Raw genomic sequence first — 23,509 nt, forward strand, 5'->3', positions numbered from 1 at the left:
AATGAGGAGGAAGAATAAAGAAAGGGGCATATACGGTTCCTTACCCATGTTAGGAACTTCAACCTAGTTTGTAACTAAGAGGATGTGTTTAATGGCATTTGATCCTTCTATGCCCTTGTTGCATTCCTCATTTCCATCCTTCTTCTCTCCTTGTCTTTCAAAACTGTGTGTTCTGTTGTGTTTAGAAAAAGCCTGGCATACTGGCGCTAAATCATCATAGTGATATGATGGGCAACTTAAATCTAACTGAAATTGCAGATGTACTCACCCCACTTCAATACAGCTAGGGGCAGACATTACACATATGCCAGTTTAAGTGATCAGAAACTCGTTTAAACCTGTAACAGAACAGATGTTCAGTGTACATAAACCAGTATGAAAATGGCTGAAACTGGTTTAAGGTAAACCTGGTTGAATATAGTATCAGACTTAACTGATTTGGGTCAAACCGGTTTATGCAATGTCTGTCCCAGACCCCTTCCTGGTTTAAGTTAAATCAGAGTCCCTCAGCATCCTGGCATGCTCTCTGGTCTGGGCTGGGCTGCTCTCTGGTCATGGCAATGGCTCCAGAGAGGTGGGCTGGACCATCCCCTCTGCTTCCTCACTGGAGCTCCAGCAGAGACTTGCAGGCACAGCAGCGTCTGTCTGGCTTCCTCTGCCCCATCCCTCCACCACCCCATCACTGCTTGCTGCTAAAGCAGGGATCCCTCCCTCCTCTCTCCTACAGCACAGACCATGTGGTATGCTAGCTAATGCTGAGAGGTGTCTATATAAGGCAGACAGGGCAGTGTTGGCTTAGAACTGTTTGGAGCTAATCAACAGGTCAGCTGGTAATGTCCCTCCTTAGAATGTTCTCCTCCTTGGAAAAAGTTGTTTAAGACAAGCTTGAACTAATGAGGGAGGCTTTGTTTTCTGATGGGGAGCTAAATGCTGATAACAGAGCTGATAAATGCTCTGTTACCAAAGGAGGGGGGACATCTTCCTAATCACAGCATCCTGCTGGGGCCTGGCCATGCCCCCTCAGCTCAGTACTGTGGAAGGCAAGGGAGGGCTGCTCTAGCACCCCTCCCACCCAGCTCTTAGCCTGAACCACTGCAGGCATGTGCCTGCATATTCTCACTCCAGAGGGGATGTCTCTACAGTTACAAACTGATTTAGCCTAGGCAGGTTAGACTAACCTACAAAGATTGAATCAATTCAGGCTCAGGCTTTTTGAATGTCTGTCCCTAGCCTAAAAGGATTGTTAGAGGTCATTAATATATTTAGTAAACAATTAGACTGTTCTCAGTGGTGACAGATAACAGAAGAAGGAGCAATGGTCTCAAGTTGCACCAGGGGAAGTTCAGGTTAGAGTCATAGAATCAATGAGTCAGAAGGGACCTCGACAGATCATCGAGTCTGACCCCCTGCCATGGGCAGGAAGGAGCACTGGGGGTGGGAGGGGTCATAAGACCCCAGCCAGGTGCCTATCCAGTCTCCTCTTGAAGATTTCCAGGGAAGGTGAGAGCACCTCCTCTCTGGGAAGCCTATTCCAGGCTCTGGCCACCCTTACCGTGAAGTAGTTCTTCCTAATATTTAACCTAAACCTATCCTCCCTCAGCTTGTGGCCATTGTTCCTGGTGGGGCCCTGGTGAACAGACTTTCCCTGAGTCCCTGCTGGAGGCCTCTGATAAGGTTGTAGGCAGCCACAAGATCCACCCCTCAGTCTCCTTTTGCAGAGACTGAAGAGATTTAGGTCCCTCAGCCTCTTCTCATAGGGCTGGCCACAGAGGCCCCCAACCATATGAGTGGCCTCCTCTGGACCCTCTCCAGATTCTTCACATTCCTCTTGAAGTGCAGTGCCCAGAACTGGACACAGTACCCCATCTGTGGCCTGACCAGCGCTCCATACAGGGAGAGCAAGATCTCTCTGGACCTGTTAGTGTTGCCCCTGTTGATGCATGACAGGGTGTGGTTGGCTCTGCCTATTGCTTCGTCGCATTGGCGACTCATGTTCATCCTGGAGTCAATCCTGACTCCAAGATCCCTCTCTGCCTCTGTGCTGCTGAGAGGGTCAGCTCCTAACCTATAACCATCATGCTGGTTCCCTCTCCCCAGGTGCAGCACTCTGCACTTGTCCTTGTTGAACTGCATCCTGTTTAGATCCACCCACTTCTCTAACCTATCCAGGTCTGCCTGGATGTGGTCCCTGCCTGCTGGTGTATTCACTTTACCCCACAGCTTGGTGTCATCAGCAAACTGGAACAGGGTGCTTTCCACCCCCTCGTCCAGGTCACTAATGAAGATGTTGAACAGCACCAGCCCAAGGACCAAGCCCTGGGGGACTCTGCTACCCACACCCTCCCAGGTCAACATCGACCTGTCCACCACCCTCTGGGTTCGCCCCTGGAGCCAGTTTGCCACCCATGTGACTGTGCATTTGTCAATGCCGCAGTCCCTCAGCTTGCCCACCAGAATTGGGTGGGACACTGTGTCGAGGGCCTTCTGGAAGTCCAAGAAGATGACATCGACTTCCTCCTTCACATCTAAGCTTTTTGTTACCTGGTCATAGAAAGATACCAGGTTAGTCAGGCAGGATCGGCCTGGCACAAACCCGTGTTGGTTACCCCTCAACATCACTTCCCCTGCAGGGCTCTCACAAATGTGGCCCTTGATAATTTTTTCAAAGACCTTCCCCAGGATAGAAGTGAGGCTGACTGGCCTGTAGTTGCCAGGCTCTTCCTTCCTCCCCTTCTTGAAAATAGGGATCACATTGGCCCTTTTCCAGTCCTCAGGGACTTGGCCTGAGCACCAGGAGTCCTCTAACAGCCATGGCAATGGCTCCGCAATGACACCAGCTGATTCCCTTAGCACCCACGGATGAAGGTCATCCAGGCCCACTGACTTGTACACATCTAAGCCCTCCAGGTAGTCTTTAACTAGGTCCGAACTAACAGTCAGGGGACTCACAGCCTTCCTGGACCTCTCTACGCTATCCCCCGAGAGCACCCCATTGTCAGCAGACAGGAACATGGAGGCAAAGAACGTGTCAAAGAGTTCTGCCTTCTCTCGCGCGTCTGTCACCAACTGCCCTGCCCTGCCCTGCCCTGCCCCGCCCCGCCCTGCCCTACAGGGGTCCAATGTTACGCTGAGACTTCTTCTTGCTACCTATATACTTGAAAAAGGACTTTTTGTTATCCTTAATCCCAGAAGGTAATCTAAGCTTCAGCGCTGCTGTAGCCTCCCTTACCAAATCCCTACAAGCTCGGGTCAGGAAGATGTACTCCTCCTTTGTCCCTGTCCCCTGCTTCTACTGCCAGTATGCTTTTTTCTTTGCCCTTAGGCCAGCCAGGATAAACTTGCTCATGAGGAGGGTAGTAAAGCACTGGAACAGACTACCCAGAGAGGTTATGGAATATCCATCACTGGAGGTTTTTAAAGACCTGGCTAGACAAAGCCCTGGCTGTGATAATATAGTTGGGAATGGTCTGCTTTGAGCAGGGGATTGGACTAGATGACCTCCTGAGGTCCCTTCCAATCCTACTTTTTCTATGTTTCTATTATTCTAATAGTGGCCTCCACTATAAACTGAGGCACATGTTATCACTTGAAACAAAATCCACTTGCTCATTTGAACTATGTGAGTAGAGGTGTTAGCTGAGTACTGTTTTGAGTGTAGCTGTGACTGTAAAAGGAAAAAGAGAAGAACAGCTAAAAAAACCCCAGCATCATAAAAAAGAGATCACAATGTGAACAAATAATGCAAGCATCCTAGAGTGAAATACTTCTGCTGAATGTTATTTGAAGAGGTTTAGGAATGTGAGAAAAGATGCTGACTTTGTTACTGGCATCTCCACCCAGATGGAGCAACCTGCATTAATTTGATTTTTTAGGCTAACCACCTGGGTCAAATGCTATCAGGAGTATGATTCAGCTTCCATGATGAGAAATTGTGTACCAAATGGAACACAGAATGGGTGGGAAATTGAAGATAATGAGCAAGAGATAAAAGAAGACCTGAAACAGCTGGACATTTTGCAAAATGAATGAAAACATGATCTAAGACAAGTGCTGGAGGCTCTGCAAAAAGACTTAAAGTAACACCTGCAGATTCTCAGGAGAGATCTGAGATCTACTTGTAGGTAGAGATCAATTTTTTGCTGGGCGCAGCAAGTGCAACATAACCAAAATGTCTGAGAAACAAGCTGCAAAATACCCTGACTGAAATGATGAGATGCCTTGAACAAGTGACTGCCATAGGTGAGGTTTTCCCCAGGAAACTGGGAAAGTTTTGGTTAGTTTGGAACTTGCTAACAGAGAGAAACTACAGCAAGGACTTAAGGAGCTGAAAATGTGCTGTGATAAAAGTTACCAGACATGTAGAACTGGGCCAGCCAAATAACTTTTCACAATACCACAGCTTTCTACCCCGTTTCTAGCCAATAGAAGTCCAGTGGAAAGAGGTGGATTGTCACAGCTCACATGATATAAAAGCACACTATCCTTGAGGGAAAAATCTTTGCAAAGCTTATGTTTTTCAAGTCAACATCACAGCTCAGATTAATAACTGGGAAGATGGACATAAAAAGGGGCTTCTGGCAGCCAACAGTTAAGTCAATCAGCTCTGCAGTTCTTACCCCTGGAAAAGAGGACCTGGGACAAGCTCCTGAAACATACTTTAGGGCCAGCTGTCAGAGCTTGGCTCATAGCTTAAAGGAGAAGGAAAGCTGAGATTCCATCTGCATGGGCAGAGGAATTTACAGAGACTTGAGTTCCTAACACAGCCACATACCAATAAACCAGTAAGGATTTGGGGATTGAACCAATCTCTGGATGTTCTGCTGGATATTTGCTGATCTTGCATGTCAAGATCAGCAAAAAGAGACCAACTACATGTCAAGGAACCTTGGAATTTGGCACAGAACTCTAATCACTCCTGGCAGAGTGCATAAGAAGAGATGAAGGAATAGTTAGGAAGGTGAAAGCCGATCACCAGGAGTCACAGAGGCACAGTTCTGCATGTACTATGCGTGATGGTTTATGATGTTTTGAATGATTAGAAAAAATGATAAACTCAATCTGTAAAACAGAAAATTGGTAATAATGCAAAAAATAAGTCATGCTAGTTAGAGATAAATGCTGGCAGTGCTGGTGGGCAAAAAAATGTATAGACAAACAATTGTTTGTAAATAAAGGCCAGCTACAACAGAAAGTCCCCACTATATACAAAAAGTACCACTCCCTATTTTAGGAGGGAAATCCAACTGAATTGGCAGAGATTTGCAGTACAAGGACCAGCGCTACATTTATGTAGGTAGTTAAACAACTAGAAAATCAGAGTCTGGTTATTCAATGAGCAGTAGATTCAGTAAAGGGCCTGGGAACAGATGACTGTCTCAGTCACCATGGATATGAGGCAAGTCATGTGAGATTGGAGAAACACCTAATTAGCAGGGCTGTGTGAAGCTTCAGTCCCTGATTTGATTCAGTCCAATTCAGTGGCTGAATATCCAAACTGAATCAGGAGACCCTTTAACCTCTCCGAATCGATTCAGAGCGATTTGGAAAGATTCAGAGATTTGGACATTGACACAATTTTAAATGTTTTTTCTACATACCTCTTGAATGCTGCAATGTTGGGGCACATGAAGTGTCCCACGGGAACATGGGGGGCTCCTCAGCATGCTCAGCAGCAGACCCAGAAGTGGACCAGGAGCACTTCTGGTCTACCTCCAGGTCCACCAGGGAGTGCGCTGGGGGGCCCTCCCAAACCCCCCCCAGCTTGGTGACTGGTGCCTTCTGAGTCTCTGGGGGGGTCCCCCCACAGCCAATCACCGAATACTTCTGGTGCACTTCTGGGCTCGCTGCCGAGCACATGGGGGGCCCCCCCGCGCTCCTGTGGGGTGCTCCATCCACCCCAGCATCACAGCGTTCATGAGCCACACCTGGTACCTCGAGGTATGTAGAAAAAACATTTAAAGCTGTGTCTATGGCCGAATCACTGATTCTCTGAATCAGCATCGAATCTTCAGGGACAGTGATCCAAATCAACAAATCAAATCACTGTCCCCGATTCGGACCAAATCCAAATCCAGATTGAATAGGGCCAGCCTCACACACCCCTACTAAACCATGACTGAGGAATGCGTACCTACCCAGTAACTAGAAAGGGTTTGACAACTGGATCTCTGGAATTTGAGTAAGGAGTCTAGGTAGCCAAGAAACTAAATGGTTATTAATTCAGAAACCAGGAACCAGGAACTTAACCAGGAACAACATTTACTTGGGGAATTTGTGGAAATGTTCTTCAAAGATGCAGCTCAGGTAAAACAAATGTTTTGTAGACAGTTGCTTTGCAGTGAACAATTTATCCTGCCTCCAGAGTCAAAAACCATCACAGTAACTACATTGTTCTAAAGACAAGATGGGGGGTCAAAACCTCTTGAGATCCAAAGTCTCAGGGGCATTTTAGCAGTTAATGTTCTTGCAATGTGAATTTGGAAATGTTGCTGACAGACAGCAAATAGTGAAATAGGGGACAAGGTTTGCAAAGTGTGAGTAAATGGATCTAATAAATGGTGACAGAAAACTACAAGAAGGAAAAGGCTTAAAAGAGTGAAGGTCAGGTCTTGCCATTTCTGATAGACTTGTTCTGGTTAGTGTTATATATTTAAGTGAGGGTCAACACATTGGTATGAGATTTTCTGGTTAGGAATCTGGAGTTGCTCTTCTAATCCAACAAAGCCATGAGTTTTCCAATACCAGTCCATCATGACAGAGAGAGGCTTTCCAACATGGCATTGCTTCTCTTTGCTTGACTGTTGGACCTAGATGATATCCAGGTGTGAGGCAAAATAGTCAGGATTAAGATCAAAGCTGCCAACTTATCTTGAATTTGTTTTGAGTTCAGTTTTGTTTCAGAAAGAGGCAGTTTATCCTGGGAGGACAGTCAGTGAGATGGAATTTCCCTTGACAAAAAGAAAATAGAGTTTGTACAGAATTGGCCAACTCTGTAGGCACGTTCAGATGCTCAGAGCTGTGTGCATTTCTACCACAGCTACAGAAGCTGTACTTGTAAGTTTGCCAACACTACAAAACCAATGTAATGACTGGCAGAGAAAGAGAAACCATTTTAGTGGGCAGCGGAGTTATGATTTAACATTTTCAGAGTTGAAAAGGGCTCTTGTGATTGCTTGTGTCTTGGCCCATGTATGTTTCAAAATCTCTTTCAGACTAACATAAAGGTTAGTGCTTACAGCTTGGGGACAGTATTGATATAAGAACACAATGGACTTGAAAGGGTGTTGGCTTATTGCAGTCTAAGCTTCCTTGAAATAAATTATTGCACCAACCCAAAGGAATTCCTACCAGTAGTTAAATCTACAGAAGCACTGACCTTTATTTAAGGCAGCTGTATAAAGCAATTAAGCACCCCCAAGAAACAATAGCTGCCTCCATCCACATTAAGCCCCCAAAGAAAAGGCTGCCTGCAAGGCCACTCTGGAATTTGAGCTTTGTGGGAGAAGGGGCTTTGCTAAATGCTGTTTTGAGTAAAGGCCTGGGTTAGTATATGGGACAAGACAATAGTGGGGAAGCTGAGAGAGAAGATGCAGAAAGCCAAAGATATGTTATGAACAGGAGCTTATGTCACGCATGCTGCAAGTAGCACAGGCAGCATCTGTGTGTGGCATGTAGCCGATCGGGGAGGAGACAGGCAGGAAAAGGCAGATAGAGCAGAAAGCAGAGAAGCAGATTGAGTAGGGTACAGAAAGCAGAGCAGGGAAAGGGATTGGAGTGGCACATAGGGAAGGCACAGGGCTTAATCTGTGGCATGCTTGGCAAAAAGTCTAGAGCATGACCTTGAGGAAAGGCTGCTGGGGCTGAATGATGACTGAAAGAGGCTTGGGACTATGAGCAAAGACACTGGCTCCTGCCTGGTTTTTTTCTGTCTTCAGGGAAACAGGACTCTGTACATCCTTTGTAAACAAACATAGATATCAAGGAAACCCTTGATTCTATCACTATATCTTCCCTCACTGAAACAACCCTCAAGACTACATTTTTGTATATCTATTCAGATAAAAAGAGATAGCAGTAATAATAGTTTTGAGTTAACTAAATATATGGGTCAATATCAGCTTAAAGGTAACTGCCAATGGAAGAAAAAATGTCTTTCTGCTTCTTATTTTATTTCTATGTAATTTATAGACTGTATTTATGCTAGAGGGCATTTTGAAAGTCTCTTGTGTCTGCTTCTGTGTGCATTAAAAATTTAGGTCCCATTTATTTTGGAACTCTCTAGACCAGAAACCAGCAACCTTTTCAAGCCACAGGCTGGAACAACCCAGCTCCAGTCTGACCTGTGCTGAGTGGCTTCCACAGCGTGTCAGCAGTAGGAGCCTTTCCCTGTGTCCACATCCAGGCCAGGCATCTGGGAGCTATTCCTGCTGTACCACCATTTCCCCCAACCCTCAGATGCCTGTCTGGGGTGCAGGTGCAGCTCCTATCCACTAAGGTGCCACACCAGGGCAGAGCAGCTGGAAGCTGCATCCATGCTGCTGCTGCTTCTACACTGCAGCTGGGAGGCAGGGAAAAGGAGGGAAAGGAGAAGTCACAGCAGCATGGACACAGCTTCCCACTGCCCAACCACATCACAGCTTCTCACCAGCTGCAAGTTGCATCCAGTAAGGAGCAGGGGATGGGAGGAGAAATAGCTGGAAGTTGCCTGGCCCTGGTACAAGTGTGGGCGTAGGCAAAACTCTTGGGCTCCGTATGAGAATTTAAAGAATGCTTTAAATATTAGGAAATAACCATGTATAGGAGGATATATTGATTTTTGTCTAAATATGTATTACATACTATTAAGTGAAGAGCATTTTTTTTATCTAATGAAAAGGATGTGGATAGATGGGCAGGCAGGCATTAGTGGGCGTGTATTATGTGCTTTATCTCTCATGTGCTTATTAAAAGGGTAGACTGTAAACTTAGAAAGCTCATAACATTGTTGGTATCCAGGTTGTAGCAGTATTGGTCTAGAGAAAAAGGCAATCAGGACTTGTAGTAGAGATGGTATCTTTTATTAGACCACAACAAGATTTTTGCAAAAAAAAGTCTTTAATTGCAAGTTTTCAGGCACAAACACCCTTCATCAGGCACTGAAGAAAAATTGTAAAAGTTATCCTGGGTAGAAATGAAAGTTCATATTTCATAGGATTTCACAGAGGGGTCAATAGATGGAAAACTCCTCTGGGCAGTAAGTTCATTGTGCAAAAATCTTGTTGGTCTAATAAAAGTCATCACCTCTATCATGTGTCATGATTGCCTCGTAACATTGATGGGAATCTAAGGAATATGGAAGAGGAACTGACAGACAGTGCAAGAAGAAAGCGCCAGCTTTAGGGTCTAAATAGTCGGGACTGGAGGACTTCTGTTGCCAAGAGGGGTGTCAAATATGCAGTCTATACTTTGGAGAACACATCAAGAGGCCCAAAGGTAGGAAGCGTTCCTATATCTTGCCTGGCCTTGGCAAGCCTCTCTTTCACTTAGGGGCTGAAAATAATCATGACTTATATCTAGGACTCCCAGTGGGAACTCCAGCAAAGCCCAAAATGACCATTGTAGTTTGCATTGGTATGCCGAGGATCTTTGCACTTATCCAAGGACTATTGCACTCCGTGCAGTTTTCATGACTGACTGTGGGAGGTCTTCTGAAGATCAAGGGAACTTGGAGAAGAGGGGGACAAGCGCCCATAACTTCCACTACTGCAATCACCTGAAACAAGCACCATTTTCTTTTAAAAAGCCCTGGACAGACAACACGTACACTCTGGAATAGATAAGGAGTAAGTGTGTATATCTACTTGTCTCCCCCACTGCACAGTTGGTACTGCACAGTCCCCATGCACATGGGACGTTTCTGACCCTACTGTGCAGTAGCAACAAGCTACTGCGCAGTAGCTTGTTGATACTGTGCAGTAGTGGCGGTGGCAGAGTTAGTGCCTGCTGACGCTATACCATTGGTGCGATGTAGAAGTGCCCACAGGCACTGAAACAATCAGGAGCAAAACTACATCTCCCTGATTCCTTTTCACTTCTCTCCAATCCACTGGTGTTAATGGCCTTATCTCCTTTTTAATGGTCTTGATGTTCCACTATTCAAACTATCCTTTCTTCTGCAGTTTTGCAATCTGGTAATGTTTCTCTTCGATTTCACAGCATTGCAGACTGTTTTTCACTCTAGCTAGAAACCTTCAGTCAGGTATAGTAATATTAACTCAGGGGTAGAAATGACTGACAGTGAAGTACTGGAGGCGCTGTCAAGACAATCAAGAAATCTTACTCAGATTTGTGAAACAAAATTAAGAAATGTACATTTAACTGTAATGACAACAGGACTAATGACACAGAATCATTTGACTATTTTGACTATTTTTGCCTAGTTTGTGAGGTTTCTTTAAACTTAATATATTATCTAGCAAATCACCGCACATACCAATAGTTCTTTTGTTTTTTGCTTCCATCATAAGCTACATAATATAACTCTAGGCTTCTAGCGTATTAGTAAAGCTTTCAGGTTTTCTAATTTGAGAAAAATGTGTTGGTAGTGATGATGCACTATGTCACCTAGGCTACACCCCCCTTTTCAAAATCCTAGATCTGCCCATGGTGTCATCTCTCCCTAATACCTATTAGTAGAGACAAATCCCAGAGTAGACTTACAGAAGAGAGTCAGTTATCTGGGAAGTCAGTTCATCAGAAGATTTTGTGTTAACAAAACCATGAGCCCACAGTTGGGTTTTGCTTGTCAGGAATAGAACTATGCATTGTTTATTTACTAGTGCTTTGATATTTTAAAACATTACATTTACCATGTTTTTTCATGTTGTTTTTAATATTTGCTACAAAGTACAGTAATTAAAGTACAGTTTTCAGCACTTCATACTGTGGTACCGGATTATCTGGAAAAAAATATTTACTGGTATGCTGGTGACATTATTCATTCCAGATAGTTGACTTCCTTCTACATTTCAGATTTATTTTATAAATCAGAGAAAAGCAGATCTTACTTAATCTTTTTGGTAACTAGTTACCATATTATATTAACCAGGGTGAGATGAAAATGTGATGGTTAATTTCAGAGGGATTCTACACCTTCAGTGCATGAATTTCATCAAATTTAGTGATGAAAGGAACCCACTGGTTTGCAGCTCACTCTCTCTGGATTATGTATGTGGCTGCTTAGTCAAGAGACCAGGGTACTTTAATCCTTTTTTCTGACTCTGCCCTCCAATGATCTTGGATGAGGCAATTATCATTTCTGAGCTTGAGCTTCCCCATCAGTAACATGGTGATAATGACACATGCTTTTCTCACAGCTGTGTGGTGAGGCCTGACTGAGGCAAACTATGGCCTGACACATCCTGCCACACAGACAGTAGGAGAGCATAAGGCACCCACTGAGGTACCTGTGCTGTGGATAGAAGAGCAAGAGAAATGATAGGTTGTGCTTCAGGGGAGGAATGCTGTGCCAGAAATACACCTAGTGCATTTTTCCCCTTGAAATGCACTCTTAGAATCACAATCCACTTCCTGGGACAGCATAATAATAGGGGGTTTTGGCAAGGGCACACATAAGCATAAGAGTTTGCAGCATGAGGGGCTAAAACTGAAGTAATTTTCTTTTGAAATGGCAGAGCTTCTGTGCCACAAAGACAGAAATTCATAATAAAAGCCAGTAATAGTGAAAAGCTGTTAACATTTTCAGCAAGACTAAAATATTCGAAAGTAAAAACTGGCTGTCTTAAACAAATATTTAGGCATCTAAGGGCACATCTATATGTTGCCCTATGGTGACATAGCAATGTTCTACATTGCCATACAGTGAGCTACAGCAATGTAATGATCATACAGGTCTACATGCGATCACCAGCTATGTCACCATAGTGGCACGCTTCCCCTGGTATAGCGTGCCGCTATGGTGATAATTTCATAGTTAGTAGGGTCGGAAGGGACCTGAGCAGATCATCAAGTCCGACCCCCTGCCATGGCAGGAAAGAGTACTGGGGTCAAACAATCCCAGCAAGGTGACTGTCAAGCCTTGTCTTAAAGACCCCCAAGGTAGGAGGCAGCACCACTTCTCTTGGAAGTTGGTTCCAGCTCCTAACCACCCTGACAGTGAAGTAGCGCCTCCTGATATCTAGCATGAATCTATCCTCTGCCAGCTTGTGACCGTTATTCCTGGTCACTCCTGGCGGTGCTCAGGGGAACAGGACTCCCCCAATGCCTGCTGGTCCCCCCTGACTAGTTTGTAACAGGCCACTAGATCCCCCTCAGCCTTCTCTTGTGGAGGCTGAATAGGTTCATGTCCCGTAGCCTCTCCTCATAAGGCCTGCCCTGCTGCTCCCTGTTCATGCAAGTGGCCCTCCTCTGGACCCTCTCCATGCTTTTCCCAGAACTGGACGCAGTACTCCAGCTGGGGCCTGACCAGTGCCGCATAGAGGGGGAGTATAACCTCCTCGGACCTGCTTGAGATGCATCTGTGGATGCATGACAAGGTGCGATTGGCCTTCCTGACTGCATCCCCACACTGCCGGCCCATGTTCATCCTGGCATCAATGATGACTCCAAGATCCTTTTCTGCCTCTGCACTGATGAGAAGGGAGTTCCCCAGCCTGTAGGTATGGTGCTGGTTGTTCCTTCCCAGGTGCATCACCTTGCAGTTGTCAGTGTTGAAACCCATCCTCTTCTCATCTGCCCACCCCTGTAACCTGTCTAGGTCCAATTGCAGCCTATTCCTTTCTTCTAACGTACCCACATCCCCCCACATCTTAGTGTCATCAGCAAATTTGAACAGGGTGCTTTTTACCCCCTCGTCCAAGTCACTGATGAAGATGTTGAACAGTTCGGGCCTGAGGACCGAGCCCTGGGGGACCCCGCCGCCCACATCTTTCCAAGTCGAAAATGACCCGTCCACCACCACTCTCTGGGTGTGGCCCTCCAGCCAGTTAGCGACCCAATTGACTGTGTAGGTGTCGACACCGCAGTCCCCTAGTTTTTTAATGAGAACGGGGTGAGAGACAGTGTCAAAAGCCTTCCGAAAGTCCAGGAAGACTACGTCCACTGCTACCCCTGCATCTAAGGATTTGGTGACCTGGTCATCGAAGGCCACCAGGTTGGTCTGACAGGACCTGCCTCTCATGAACCCGTGTTGGTTGCCCCTAAGCATAATCTCCCCTGCTGGGCCCTTGTGGACATGCGCCAGAATAATTCTCTTGAAAAGCTTACCCAGGATCGAGGTAAGACTAACTGGCCTATAGTTTCCCGGGTCCTCCTTCCTCTCTTTTTTGAAGATGGGAACCACACTGGCTCTCTTCCAGTCCTCTGGAACCACACCAGAGCACCACAAGTGCTCATAAAGCTGTGCCAGGGGTCTCGCAATGACCTCAGCTAATTCTCAGCACTCTGGGGTGGAGATCGTCCGGACCAGCTGATTTAAATACATCCAGTCCCTCCAGAAGTTCCCTGACTAGTTCCTCCCTGACCCTTGGCCTAGGTGCGCCTCCCCTGGGGCCTGAGGGGGGCCCAGAGGTGGGGCTGATCTGGTCCCTGCTCAGGAAAATGGAGGCAAAGAAGTCGTTAAATAGATTAACTTTGTTGTCTGGTGTAACTACCAAATTTCCTAGCGTGTCTTGCAGAGGCCCCGCGTTACCCAGTACCTTCTTTTTGCCCCCTATGTATTTATAAAAGGACTTCTTGTTGTCCTTGATCTGGGAAGCTAGTCCCAGTTCCATCTCCGCCTTGGCCTTCCTGACTGTCCCCCTGCAGCCCCGAGCAACCACAGTATAGTCCTCCTGGTGATGGTCCCTCCTTTCCATTGGGTGTACGCCTCCCTTTTAGCTAGAAGACATTCCCGGATGCTTTTAGTAAGCTATGGGGGCTTTTGCGCCCTGCTGCGCCCTTTGATCCGTGTTGGGATTACCTCCCTTTGCGCTTGGAGGATCATCTCCTTAAGGAATGACCACTCTTCTTGGACACCTGGCTCCCCTTCCCTCCGGGACCTCAGTGCTTCCCTGACTATTCTCCTTACCTCATTGAAATCCGCCCTCCTGAAATCTAGGGCTGCTGCCTTGCTGTAGGCCTTTGCCACCTTGCACTGGATGGTGAATGCCAGCAGGCAATGATCACTGTCGCCCAGGTGGTTGAGAACCTGCAGCCCCCTCACCAGGTCATCGCCCATGGCCAGCACCAGGTCCAAAAAGACATCTCCCCCTGATGTGGCAGCAAAATCTAACTGCGCGCCATTTGCATGGCGCAGTAACTGCCCGTACTGCGCTGTGCTTCAGTACTTCCAAAAGAAAGTACTAAAGTACAGCACTATAGCAACGTCACCATATGGCAATGTATGTGCTGAATATTTAAAAAGCACTGGTGTGGCTTGCTTTGATGTCAAGCTGCAAACTTAGACTGAGGAGGATGGGCTTGTCAAAGCGTTTCAGATTTCTTGACTTGAGGAAATTCAACGTATCGGAAGGGGTGTTGACTGGAAATACAGTGTAAGCTATTTATTATTAGGTTTGTGTTTGTGGTGATGCAATTAAGGATAAGAATTGAGACCCTGGACCTGTCTTTTCTGACATAGAGAAATGTTTTAATTTCTTAACAGATAGAGGCTTGAGGTAAACTCTGAAATTCTGTTACCAGTTTGAACCAGCTCCCCTTTTGATTAAAAGGGGCTGGCAACAGAACATTCCCTGGAAGGTGTCCTCAGTTTTGTACAAGGCTCCTTTTGGTTCAAAACCGTTCAAATGCATTGCCCTTCAGAACGAGCTGCAACCTACATCTATGTGAGTTGCTGGAGAGGGGCCTTTTAAAGAAAGCCACAGTGTGTGTGGGAGGGAAATTTGGTCTTCAACAGGAAACCTTGTTTTGTGCTCATAATTTGTAGTCAGGGGTACCTACAGTCTTGAATGGGCACTCATCCTTGTTTTTTTTGTCTAACTCAAATCATAATAATTAGGAAACTAATTAGAGAAAACAAGTACCAAACAACTACTTTAACAATTTAAGACTATAAAATGGGAAGAAAATAACTAGCAACATGAAAACAAATTATCAACTTTAAAAATAATTGAAATATAGACAATAATAAACATCTCAATGTTTATCCATCCTGCCTGAAATAGCAAAGATACTGCCATCGGAGGGGACAGAAAAATATTTTAATGGTATACAACCACACTAAACCAAACTACTTAGATTAACTTTCAGAAGGAGACCTTCTGTATCTTCTATATCACAGTGTTCTGACTTATTGGCATGCGATTGAAGGGGCAAGTAGATGTTGGGTGGGTGTTCACCTCCCTTACATTCCATCAGAGATGTGAGTGGAGTGAGAGGCTGCACAGAGCACCTATGCGGTCCCATGGATGGTGCTGTCACAAGTTTCTGGATCTACATTGATGAGGAAACACATATACCAGGAGGGGGATCCACAGGAGTACTATTCAGAACAGCAGAAAAGATGATCAACACTATTTTACAGATGAGAAACCAGAGAAGGCAGAGAAAGCAGCTATGCGACTTCTCTAAGGGCAGATGGGGAATCTGTGGCACAACCAAGAAATGAATCTAATCTCCTGAATAGTCCCTTGGCCACAAACTGCCCTTACTATTGCATAGAGGCTGGCTTATCCAAATCATCAGTCTGGCAGGGCTTACAAAATGTAGGACAAAACAGTGTTGCACAGAACTGGCAGAGAAAGGCCTAGAAAGGCCCTTAGTTTTCAGGGACACCTGGTTAGCCCAGAGCTGCCAACTCTCACAATTTTAATGGGTACATTATGGTATGTCATACATTTATTTCCTGCTTCTTTGGATCTGTTGAATGTCCCTTGTTGACTTTTTGCCCTTTGTGTGTCTTATTAATTCCAATGGGTTTGAAACTATAGATTGCCCTTTATTCCCTACAGCCTCTATATGTGGCTGTGACACTGCCCCCATGACAGTGTGCCCACTGTGCACCACCAGTTCCAACGAGAATGAACCTAGGGAAGATGGCTGCCCCATCAAGTTCTATAGTTAAGACACTGTGCGAAGAAGAAGGTGAGGTAGTAGATTACAGGGTGGAGAAGGAAGAGAATAGGGATAAATTTCATAGATTGTGAGGCTGGAAGAGACCTCAGAAGATCATCAGGTCCAACCCCCTGCACCAGGCAGGAAAGACAACTGGGGTCAAGGTGATTGCCTCCTGTTGAAGATTTACAAGGTAGGTGATTGCATCACCTCTGCAGGGAACTTATTCCACAGTGAAGAAGTTGTTTCTAATGTTGAGCCTGAAACGGTCTTCCAGGAGTTTGTGACCATTACTCCTGGTTATCCCCAAGGATGCCATGGTGAACAGTTGTTCACTGAGCCCTTGATGTATGCCCCTGATGTAGCGGTAAGCTGCTACCAAGTCCCCTCTGAGCCTTCTCTTTTTCAGGCTGAAGAGTCCCTTGTATGACTTGCTGTGCAAGTCTCTGATCTTATGGATGGCCCTTCTCTGGACTCTCTCAAGCTTTACCACATCCTTGTTAAAGTGTGGCACCCAGAACTGGATGTAGTTCTCCAGCTACAGTCTCACCAATGCCGAGTAGAGTGGAAGAATCACTTCCTTAGTTTTGCTGGGGGTGCATCGATTGATGCATGCCAGGGTATTATTTATCCTGTTGGCTATGACATCACACTGCCAGCTTATATTCATACTGTGGTCTATTATTACCTCCAGGTCCCTTTCATTCGTGATGCTGGTCAGTCTGGCATTGCCAAACCTATAGGTGTGTGTGTGGGGGGGCGGGGGGCATTCCCCAAATGGAGCACTTTACATTTCTTGACGTTGAACTTCATTTGATTCTGATCCGCCCAATTTGCTAGCCTGTCTAGGTCTGCCTGGATCTGCAGCCTATTTTCAAACATGACTACACTTCCCCATAACTTGTTGTCCACAAATTTGGCCAGTAAGCTCTTCACCCCCACATCCAAATAATTGATAAAGATGTTGTAAAGCACTGGACCAAGCACCAACCTCTGAGGGACACCACTGGCCACTTCTCACCAAGACGACACAGATCCACTCATTAGAACTCTCTGGGTCTTACCTCATAACCAGCTCTCTACCCACCTAACTGTCTTACAGTTGAGCCCACAATCCTCCAATGTATTCATGAGAACATCATGGGATACTGGATCAAAGGCCTTTTGGAAGTCAAGGTATACTATGTTGACCTCCTCTCTCTTATCCAGGTGGCAATTTACCTGATCGTAAAAGGAGATTAGGTTGGTAAGACAAGACCTACCTGCAATGAAGCCATGCTGGTTGCCATTCAGAATCCTACCTTTTGCAAGCCTATTGCATATAGACTCCTTGATGAATTTTTACAGGATCTTCCCTGGAATAGAAGTTAGGCTAACTGACCTATAGTTACCCGGGTCCTCCCTCCTCCCCTTCTTGAAGATGGGCACAACATTGGCTGTCTTCCAGCCAAGAGGTTTGGAAAAGTTTTACCAGCAATCGTGCAATGACTTTGGCTAGCTCCTTCAGCACCCTCGGATGAAGTTCATCCGGCCCTGCTGATTTATATATATCTAATTTTTTCAAATGCTCACATACCATTTCTACGGTAATAGTAGGAAGGCTGTCATTTCTACCCTGCTCATTCTGTATCCACTCTGGCATGATTTTGCCCTCGGGGGTGAAAGACAGAAGCAAAGTAGTTATTCAGTGACCACTGGTAACCAGCTGTCCTGAGTTGTTGAGCAGTGGCCCCACACTCTCATTTGTTTTCCTCTCGTTCCCTACATACCTAAAGAAGGACTTCTTGTTGTCCTTGATTCCTGTCACTAATTTTAGTTCAGTTGCTGCCTTAGCCCTTCTAATCTGTTCCCTACAAGTGCAGGCCATTGCTGTATAGTCCTCCTTGGGGCATGCCCCAAGCTTCCATTGTTTGTATGCCTTTCTTCTTTCTTAAGAGGTCCGTGATTTCCCTGTTTAGCCAAGAGGGCTTCCCAGCCCTTTTGCTACCTTTCCTCTGCATGGGAATGGACTTTGCTGGTGCTTTGAGGATTGTGTCTTTAAGGAACAACCACTCTTTATGCACTCCTTTCACCTTTGGCCCCTGGTCCTGTAGCCCTTTCCCTACTAGTGACCTGAGTTGGTTGAACTTTGCATTTTTGAAGTCCAAAACTTCAGTCCTGCTATCTAATTTGTGTGCCTTGTGACGGATGGATAGAAGGAAATGCGGGTAGCAGAGCAGACTGGCTGACATTACAGCCTGGCATAAGGCACACAGGGGAAATGAAGCGGGGATCATAGGGCTATTCAGGGCATGAGAGATAGCCAGGAAATTGGACTGTGCAGGAGACCCGAGTGGAGGACTGGAGAATGCATGGTGCAGGAGAGCAGAAGAGGAGGAGACTGGGCTTGAATATGTAAAGAGAAGGGGAGCACAGAGGGAAAGGTGAGTGTGATCAGGGGCTCTATGAAATAAGAAGAAATTCTAGAGGAGGAAAAGAATATAGAAAGGATAACCAGATTTATTGAGACAGCTCACATTTCTGTGCATATTGCTCAAAGTTGGACTTTGAACCCACACACAAAGTAAGTGTGGGCACCTTAAGTGTGGGCACCTCCTTCTAAAGCCAAAAGTTCCTTTCATCGATTATTTTTAATCTCATAAATCGATTTTGTGATTTTTTTGGAGGGGGTGACATGATTTTCGAATGTTTGCTGGTGGGTTACCATGAGGCATCCTTGTTTGGCCAACACGATATCACAAAAAAAAGTAAAGTGAATAACATGAGAAAAAGGACAGCCAAGAACATTATGATTACATAATAGAAATTATGCTTACTCAATGGACAGAAAAGATGATAACAAAGCTTTTGTACCTGATGAAAAAGATGGTCAAAGATGGAGGGAGAGAGATAATAAGCAAGCTGTTATGATGGCACCCTCCCACCTTGGAAGCTATGAGAAGCTGGCTAGGAGGTGAGCAGTATATACATTTTCGTTATCTGTAAAAATTGAGATGGTTGTTCAGTTTAGAGCATAGGGGTATATGACCATGGTGGGCAAGAATCAGGTTTTCTTGGACTGACAGAAGAATGTTATTGCCAAAGTGTTTTCACAAGCCTCACACAAAAACCGCTCTGGCTGGAGTGCAATTAAAAATTGGCTGGAAGGAGTAATGGAATAGTAAGTGAGGCTGCCTAAAGCGTTTTAAAAGAAAATTAGTTGTTTTTATAGCTGTGAATGAAGCTACAGATTTCAGCCAAAATCTGAAGTCAGAAAAACTAAGGCTTGCAAATACAAGGAGAGAAAAATTAAAAAGTGCGATGTTAAGCAAAAGTAGTGTGAGAAATATGAAGTCCCCAAGGACAAAGACTTGCTCGGAAGACGGAACGTTTTGTAAACGTAAGAGGTGATATGAGGAACCTCAAAAACCAGCAGAAAATGGATGTGGGACAAGTGATTTGTTTTTTAGAGCTGTTTTAAACCACCAGCAAGACATGATGATGCATATTGGCAGGCTGGGGTCATCAGTAATGAGACCATGAAGATAGCAACTTTTGAGGGTGTTAGTTTGAGCCTGGGATCTTCCAGTCGAGATGCATCGATTTGAGAGGACGCATTTTGTCAAATTCTGCTTTCATCCCTGCCTGTCCAATCTGATTGAGCACGCTGGATGAAGGGGATGTATTGTTTTTTAGAAAACCTCGCTGTCATTTTCCTATAACCACAACCATTTCACAGATTTGTCACTTTGCACTTGGACAGTGCCTGGTGATTTTCCGTGAGTCCTTTAAACTGTTGTATTCTTGTTCTCAAGCCTAGTTCCCGGAGAGAGCCGGAGGAGGTTTTCACCCGGAGGGCCAAACCCAGCGGAGCAGTAGCATAAACACGGTTGAGGAAAGAAAGGGGTCAATAATGACGTTGGCAACTGCGATTTAGAAATCAGTTCTGGGCATGCTTAGCAGCATTTGTTACGATTCCTTCTCTTTTTTTTTCCTCCCCGTAAAAAGCTGACTAATGCTTCTCCACCCTTTTTGTGACGTCACGCATTACACTGCCCGGCAAGCAGGCCCGAGGGCTGTTACTATCAAGTCGTGACGGGCGGGTTGTGCGGTGCGGTGCGTCTGCGCCTCGCCGGGAGCCGCTTGCTCGCTTTCAAAACACACACACACACACATATACATACATATACAGCCCCCCTCCCCCAGGTCCCGGCCTCCAGGCAAGGCAGAAAGTCGCAGATGAGGGAAAACTGTAGCTCTCACAAGCCCGGTTTAAAATGTTCCCCCCACGCACGCAGCCTCTCGCCACCTCTCAGGCTGCCTCCGGCATGCGGGCGGCAGCCGGGCCGGCCCCGAGCGCTCCCCACCCCGCGGGCGCGGCTGTGCCCGGCGGAAGCGGCGAGCAGCAGCCGCTCGGACAATGCTCGCGCCCAGCCAGGCGGGCGGCGGGGAAGGCCAGGGCAGCCCCGTGGTCCGGCTCCCCGGGCCGCACGGCAGTAGCGCCTCGCGCGGGCCCGTCTCCGGTGCGGCGGGGGGGCCCGGGCCGCCCGCACTTCCTCTTCCTCTGTGCGCGCAGCGGTGGGGAGGGCGGGGGCTGGGGGAGGAGGAGGCAGCGGCGGCGGCTGCCGGAGGAGCCCGAGCCCGGGAAGGAGGGAGCGGCAGGGGGGGCCGAGCCGGGCCGAGCCGAGCCCATCCCCGCCGCAGGCGGGCAGGCAGGGCCGGGGCGGGCGGGGCAGGAGGGCGGTGCCAGGAGCCGGCGGGGCCCGGCAGTGCCCGTGTCACGGCGCCCGGGAAGCTGCCGCCGGATCCGCCCCCTGGAGAGGCCGGGGCCGCCGGAACAGCCGCCCCGCGCCGCTCGCCCGCCCCCGCCCCGGCCGAGAGCAGCTGGCCCGGGCGCGCCGAGGCGGAGGTGCCGAGTAGCCAGTGGAGCCCCCGGGCCTGGGCCGCCGCCTCTGAACTAGGATGTCCCGACATGAAGGTGAGAGGCCGGGCCGGGCCGGGCCGCGGCGGGCGGGCGAGGCCGGGGCCTGGCGCCGCGGGGAGGCGGATCATCATGGCGGCGCCGCCGGGAGCGGAGCCCGGGGCGGGCGGCGGCGGAGGCCCGGGTGCGGGGGGGGCCGCGCTGTGGAGCCGGGGCGGCGCGGCCGTTGGGGCTGGGGCCTGGCGCGGCCTAGCGCGGCCCGGGCCCTGTAGGGCCCCGCCCTGGGGCCGGAGCGTGGCCGCGGCCTGGCGGGCCCGGACCCTGCGCGGCGGGTGCGGGGCCGGGGCACGTGGAGGCCGGGGGCGCCCCGCGGCGGTTGCGTGTCGTGGGAGCCGCGGCTCGAGCCCGCCGGAGCCGGTGTTGATGGGCCGCAATGGGGCCTGGGCGGCTGGGCCGGCTGCCGGCTCCCCGCGGGCAGGGCAGGGCAGGGGCGCTGGTGCCCGCAGCTTTGCGAGGCCTGGGAGGTCCCGCCCGTCAGCAGAGGCTACTGGACACCTGCCATTGTCCCTTCGGCCCCCTCCTCTCCCGGCTCTAGGTGTGGAGTGGACACCATCGATGGTGATGGGAAGGCCTGAGCGCAGGAGGCAGAGGGGAGGATGCCTGCCCGAGAAGGGCTGAGTTTGGTCTCAGTGAGCAGGTGAGAAGACTGTCCTGGCCACCCTTCTGGCAGGGGCAGGCTTCACTGAGATGATTACAGGGGGATGCGTTTTTGCCAGGGCAGGTCCTGGCTCCTAGAGAGAGTGGTCTTCCCAGAGAGGTAGAAGTAATCTTTTGAATGGACTTTCCGGTCTGATCTTTTCAGACCTTCTGCAGCAGGGGTACTGTCATATAGATCTGAAACAGTTTGACAGTGTAATAAAGTTCAGAGGTTTATTAAGTAACACTGTGTTGGAGCCTGTCAGCCAGTGCATGGGTAACTTCGCAGTGCCTTGTGATGGAGATGCCACATAGCCTGACATCAGTATTTGTTTCTGTGTACATTTAGTTGAGTAAAGTCTTTCACGAGACTGATAGTGTCCTGATTTTTTTGAGTAAGAATGGGGATTTTGATGGAAGTTTTTAGTCTAATGTTTGCAGTACATCCTACCTCAGTCCTTGCCTTATTAAATGCATTCATCATATTTTTCCATGAATGATGGTTTTTGTTTTCTTTTCTTTTCTTTTTTTTACAGAAGTAGTTAAGCAAACACCAAGAGTCAGAAAAATGAGGGTTAATCTCTGCAGTTTAAAAGCTCCCTGGTGTGTTTTTGTTGGAGAATGTATTCAGTACATTCTCCACTTTAAGTGGTGTGGTGTGTATATCAGTGCATTTTAAGTGTAGTAACAAGGTAAGAACTCACCATAACCATGAGTTCTAGTTGTTCTGTGCTGAGCCTTACCATCTGAAAACTTGTATTATTTGATAAGAACATTTCAGTCTTAGTATTTTACTTGGGTAGAGAAGCCTTAAAAAACAGATTTTTCTGTGAGTATATTTGTGGTGTTCTGCATTGCAAATTGCCTAATGCATGATTTGGTTTGCTAGCATGAATGATCGTGTTATTTCCACAGTGGGACTTTGATGCTGATTGGAGAGTGTGATTTTTCGTAAACTGAGGTTAATATTTATAATTCCCTCTTAAAAGCTGGTAAACCAATGTTTGTTCTATCGAGCTATTTAGTTTTGCAAATGGAAATAGTTGCCCTTTTCTATTCAGTTGTAGGTTAATGTAAATTTTGGTAACTTTGTTATGGGTATATCTTCCTCCACGTAAAACCCCACAAGATAGAGAACACTACCACTGCTTTGTACGATACATTTTACAGGAATCTGGCTTGTGTTTTTCTGTCTTTCTAATGGTATTCTCTTTAACCAGCATTGCTTATGCTTTATTCAGATCTCAGTTTAGTCTTATTCTTAATTTAAATTTAGTTATGGGCTTGGGAAAGTGGATTTCACTTTACTTTGTTACAGAAGCTTTCCGTTGTTCATGTTGAGACTCGGTATCCATCCATCCCCCCTCCCCCCCCCCTCCCCAAAATCTGCAAAAGAAGTCATTCCCCCTTTACATCTTGCATGTGTGGTCTGTGGTTGGCAGATAATTTTTGGTCCAAATGTGAGTTGATTTAGAGAAGCTCTTTTTGAGGTAATGAGATTCAAGGGGAAAAAACAAACAAGCTTTAATCAAGTTCAGAAAATTATATATTTTGCTGTGTTCTTTTCAAAATGGCCTGTCCTCGAAATTCCAAATGAGATTTGATAGAACTTGGTGAGAGAGAGAACTCCAGATAATCTTTGAGATGGGGGCAGGCCAGGCTTGAGAGGCTCTACCCTGGAGAATATGGAATATCATGATTGTTCGTAGGCCTTAAATAAGGCATGGAATGCCTGGTAGTCTAAACTTTCTTTCAGCTAAAGTCTCTGGGACTTGTCTTTGCAATAATTTATAGAATGTGAACTAATTGCTAAAGAAATCTCTCTGGTTTCTTAAAAAAAAAAAATGGGGATGAGGTCATCAT

At 47.0% G+C, this 23,509-nt stretch overlaps 1 protein-coding gene across 2 annotated transcripts in view; it reads left to right on the plus strand.

Annotated features, from left to right (window-relative positions):
* The first annotated feature begins 20,617 nt into the window (after positions 1-20,617).
* KCMF1 (potassium channel modulatory factor 1) overlaps positions 20,618-23,509 on the plus strand; it is a 69,338-nt gene continuing 66,446 nt past the window's right edge. The window contains exon 1 of one of the 2 annotated variants that reach the window (XM_090038947.1): positions 20,618-21,007. In XM_090038947.1, the coding sequence (XP_089895073.1) occupies positions 20,992-21,007 (16 nt within the window). In that variant the 5' untranslated portion in view covers positions 20,618-20,991. The remainder of the gene's footprint in view (positions 21,008-23,509) is intronic. The other variant, XM_090038948.1, reaches the window with a different exon arrangement.

The sequence above is a fragment of the Crocodylus siamensis genome, chromosome 3 (genome assembly GCF_052110815.1).
Source record: "Crocodylus siamensis isolate JL-2025a chromosome 3, ASM5211081v1, whole genome shotgun sequence".
Taxonomy (NCBI): Eukaryota; Metazoa; Chordata; order Crocodylia; family Crocodylidae; genus Crocodylus; species Crocodylus siamensis.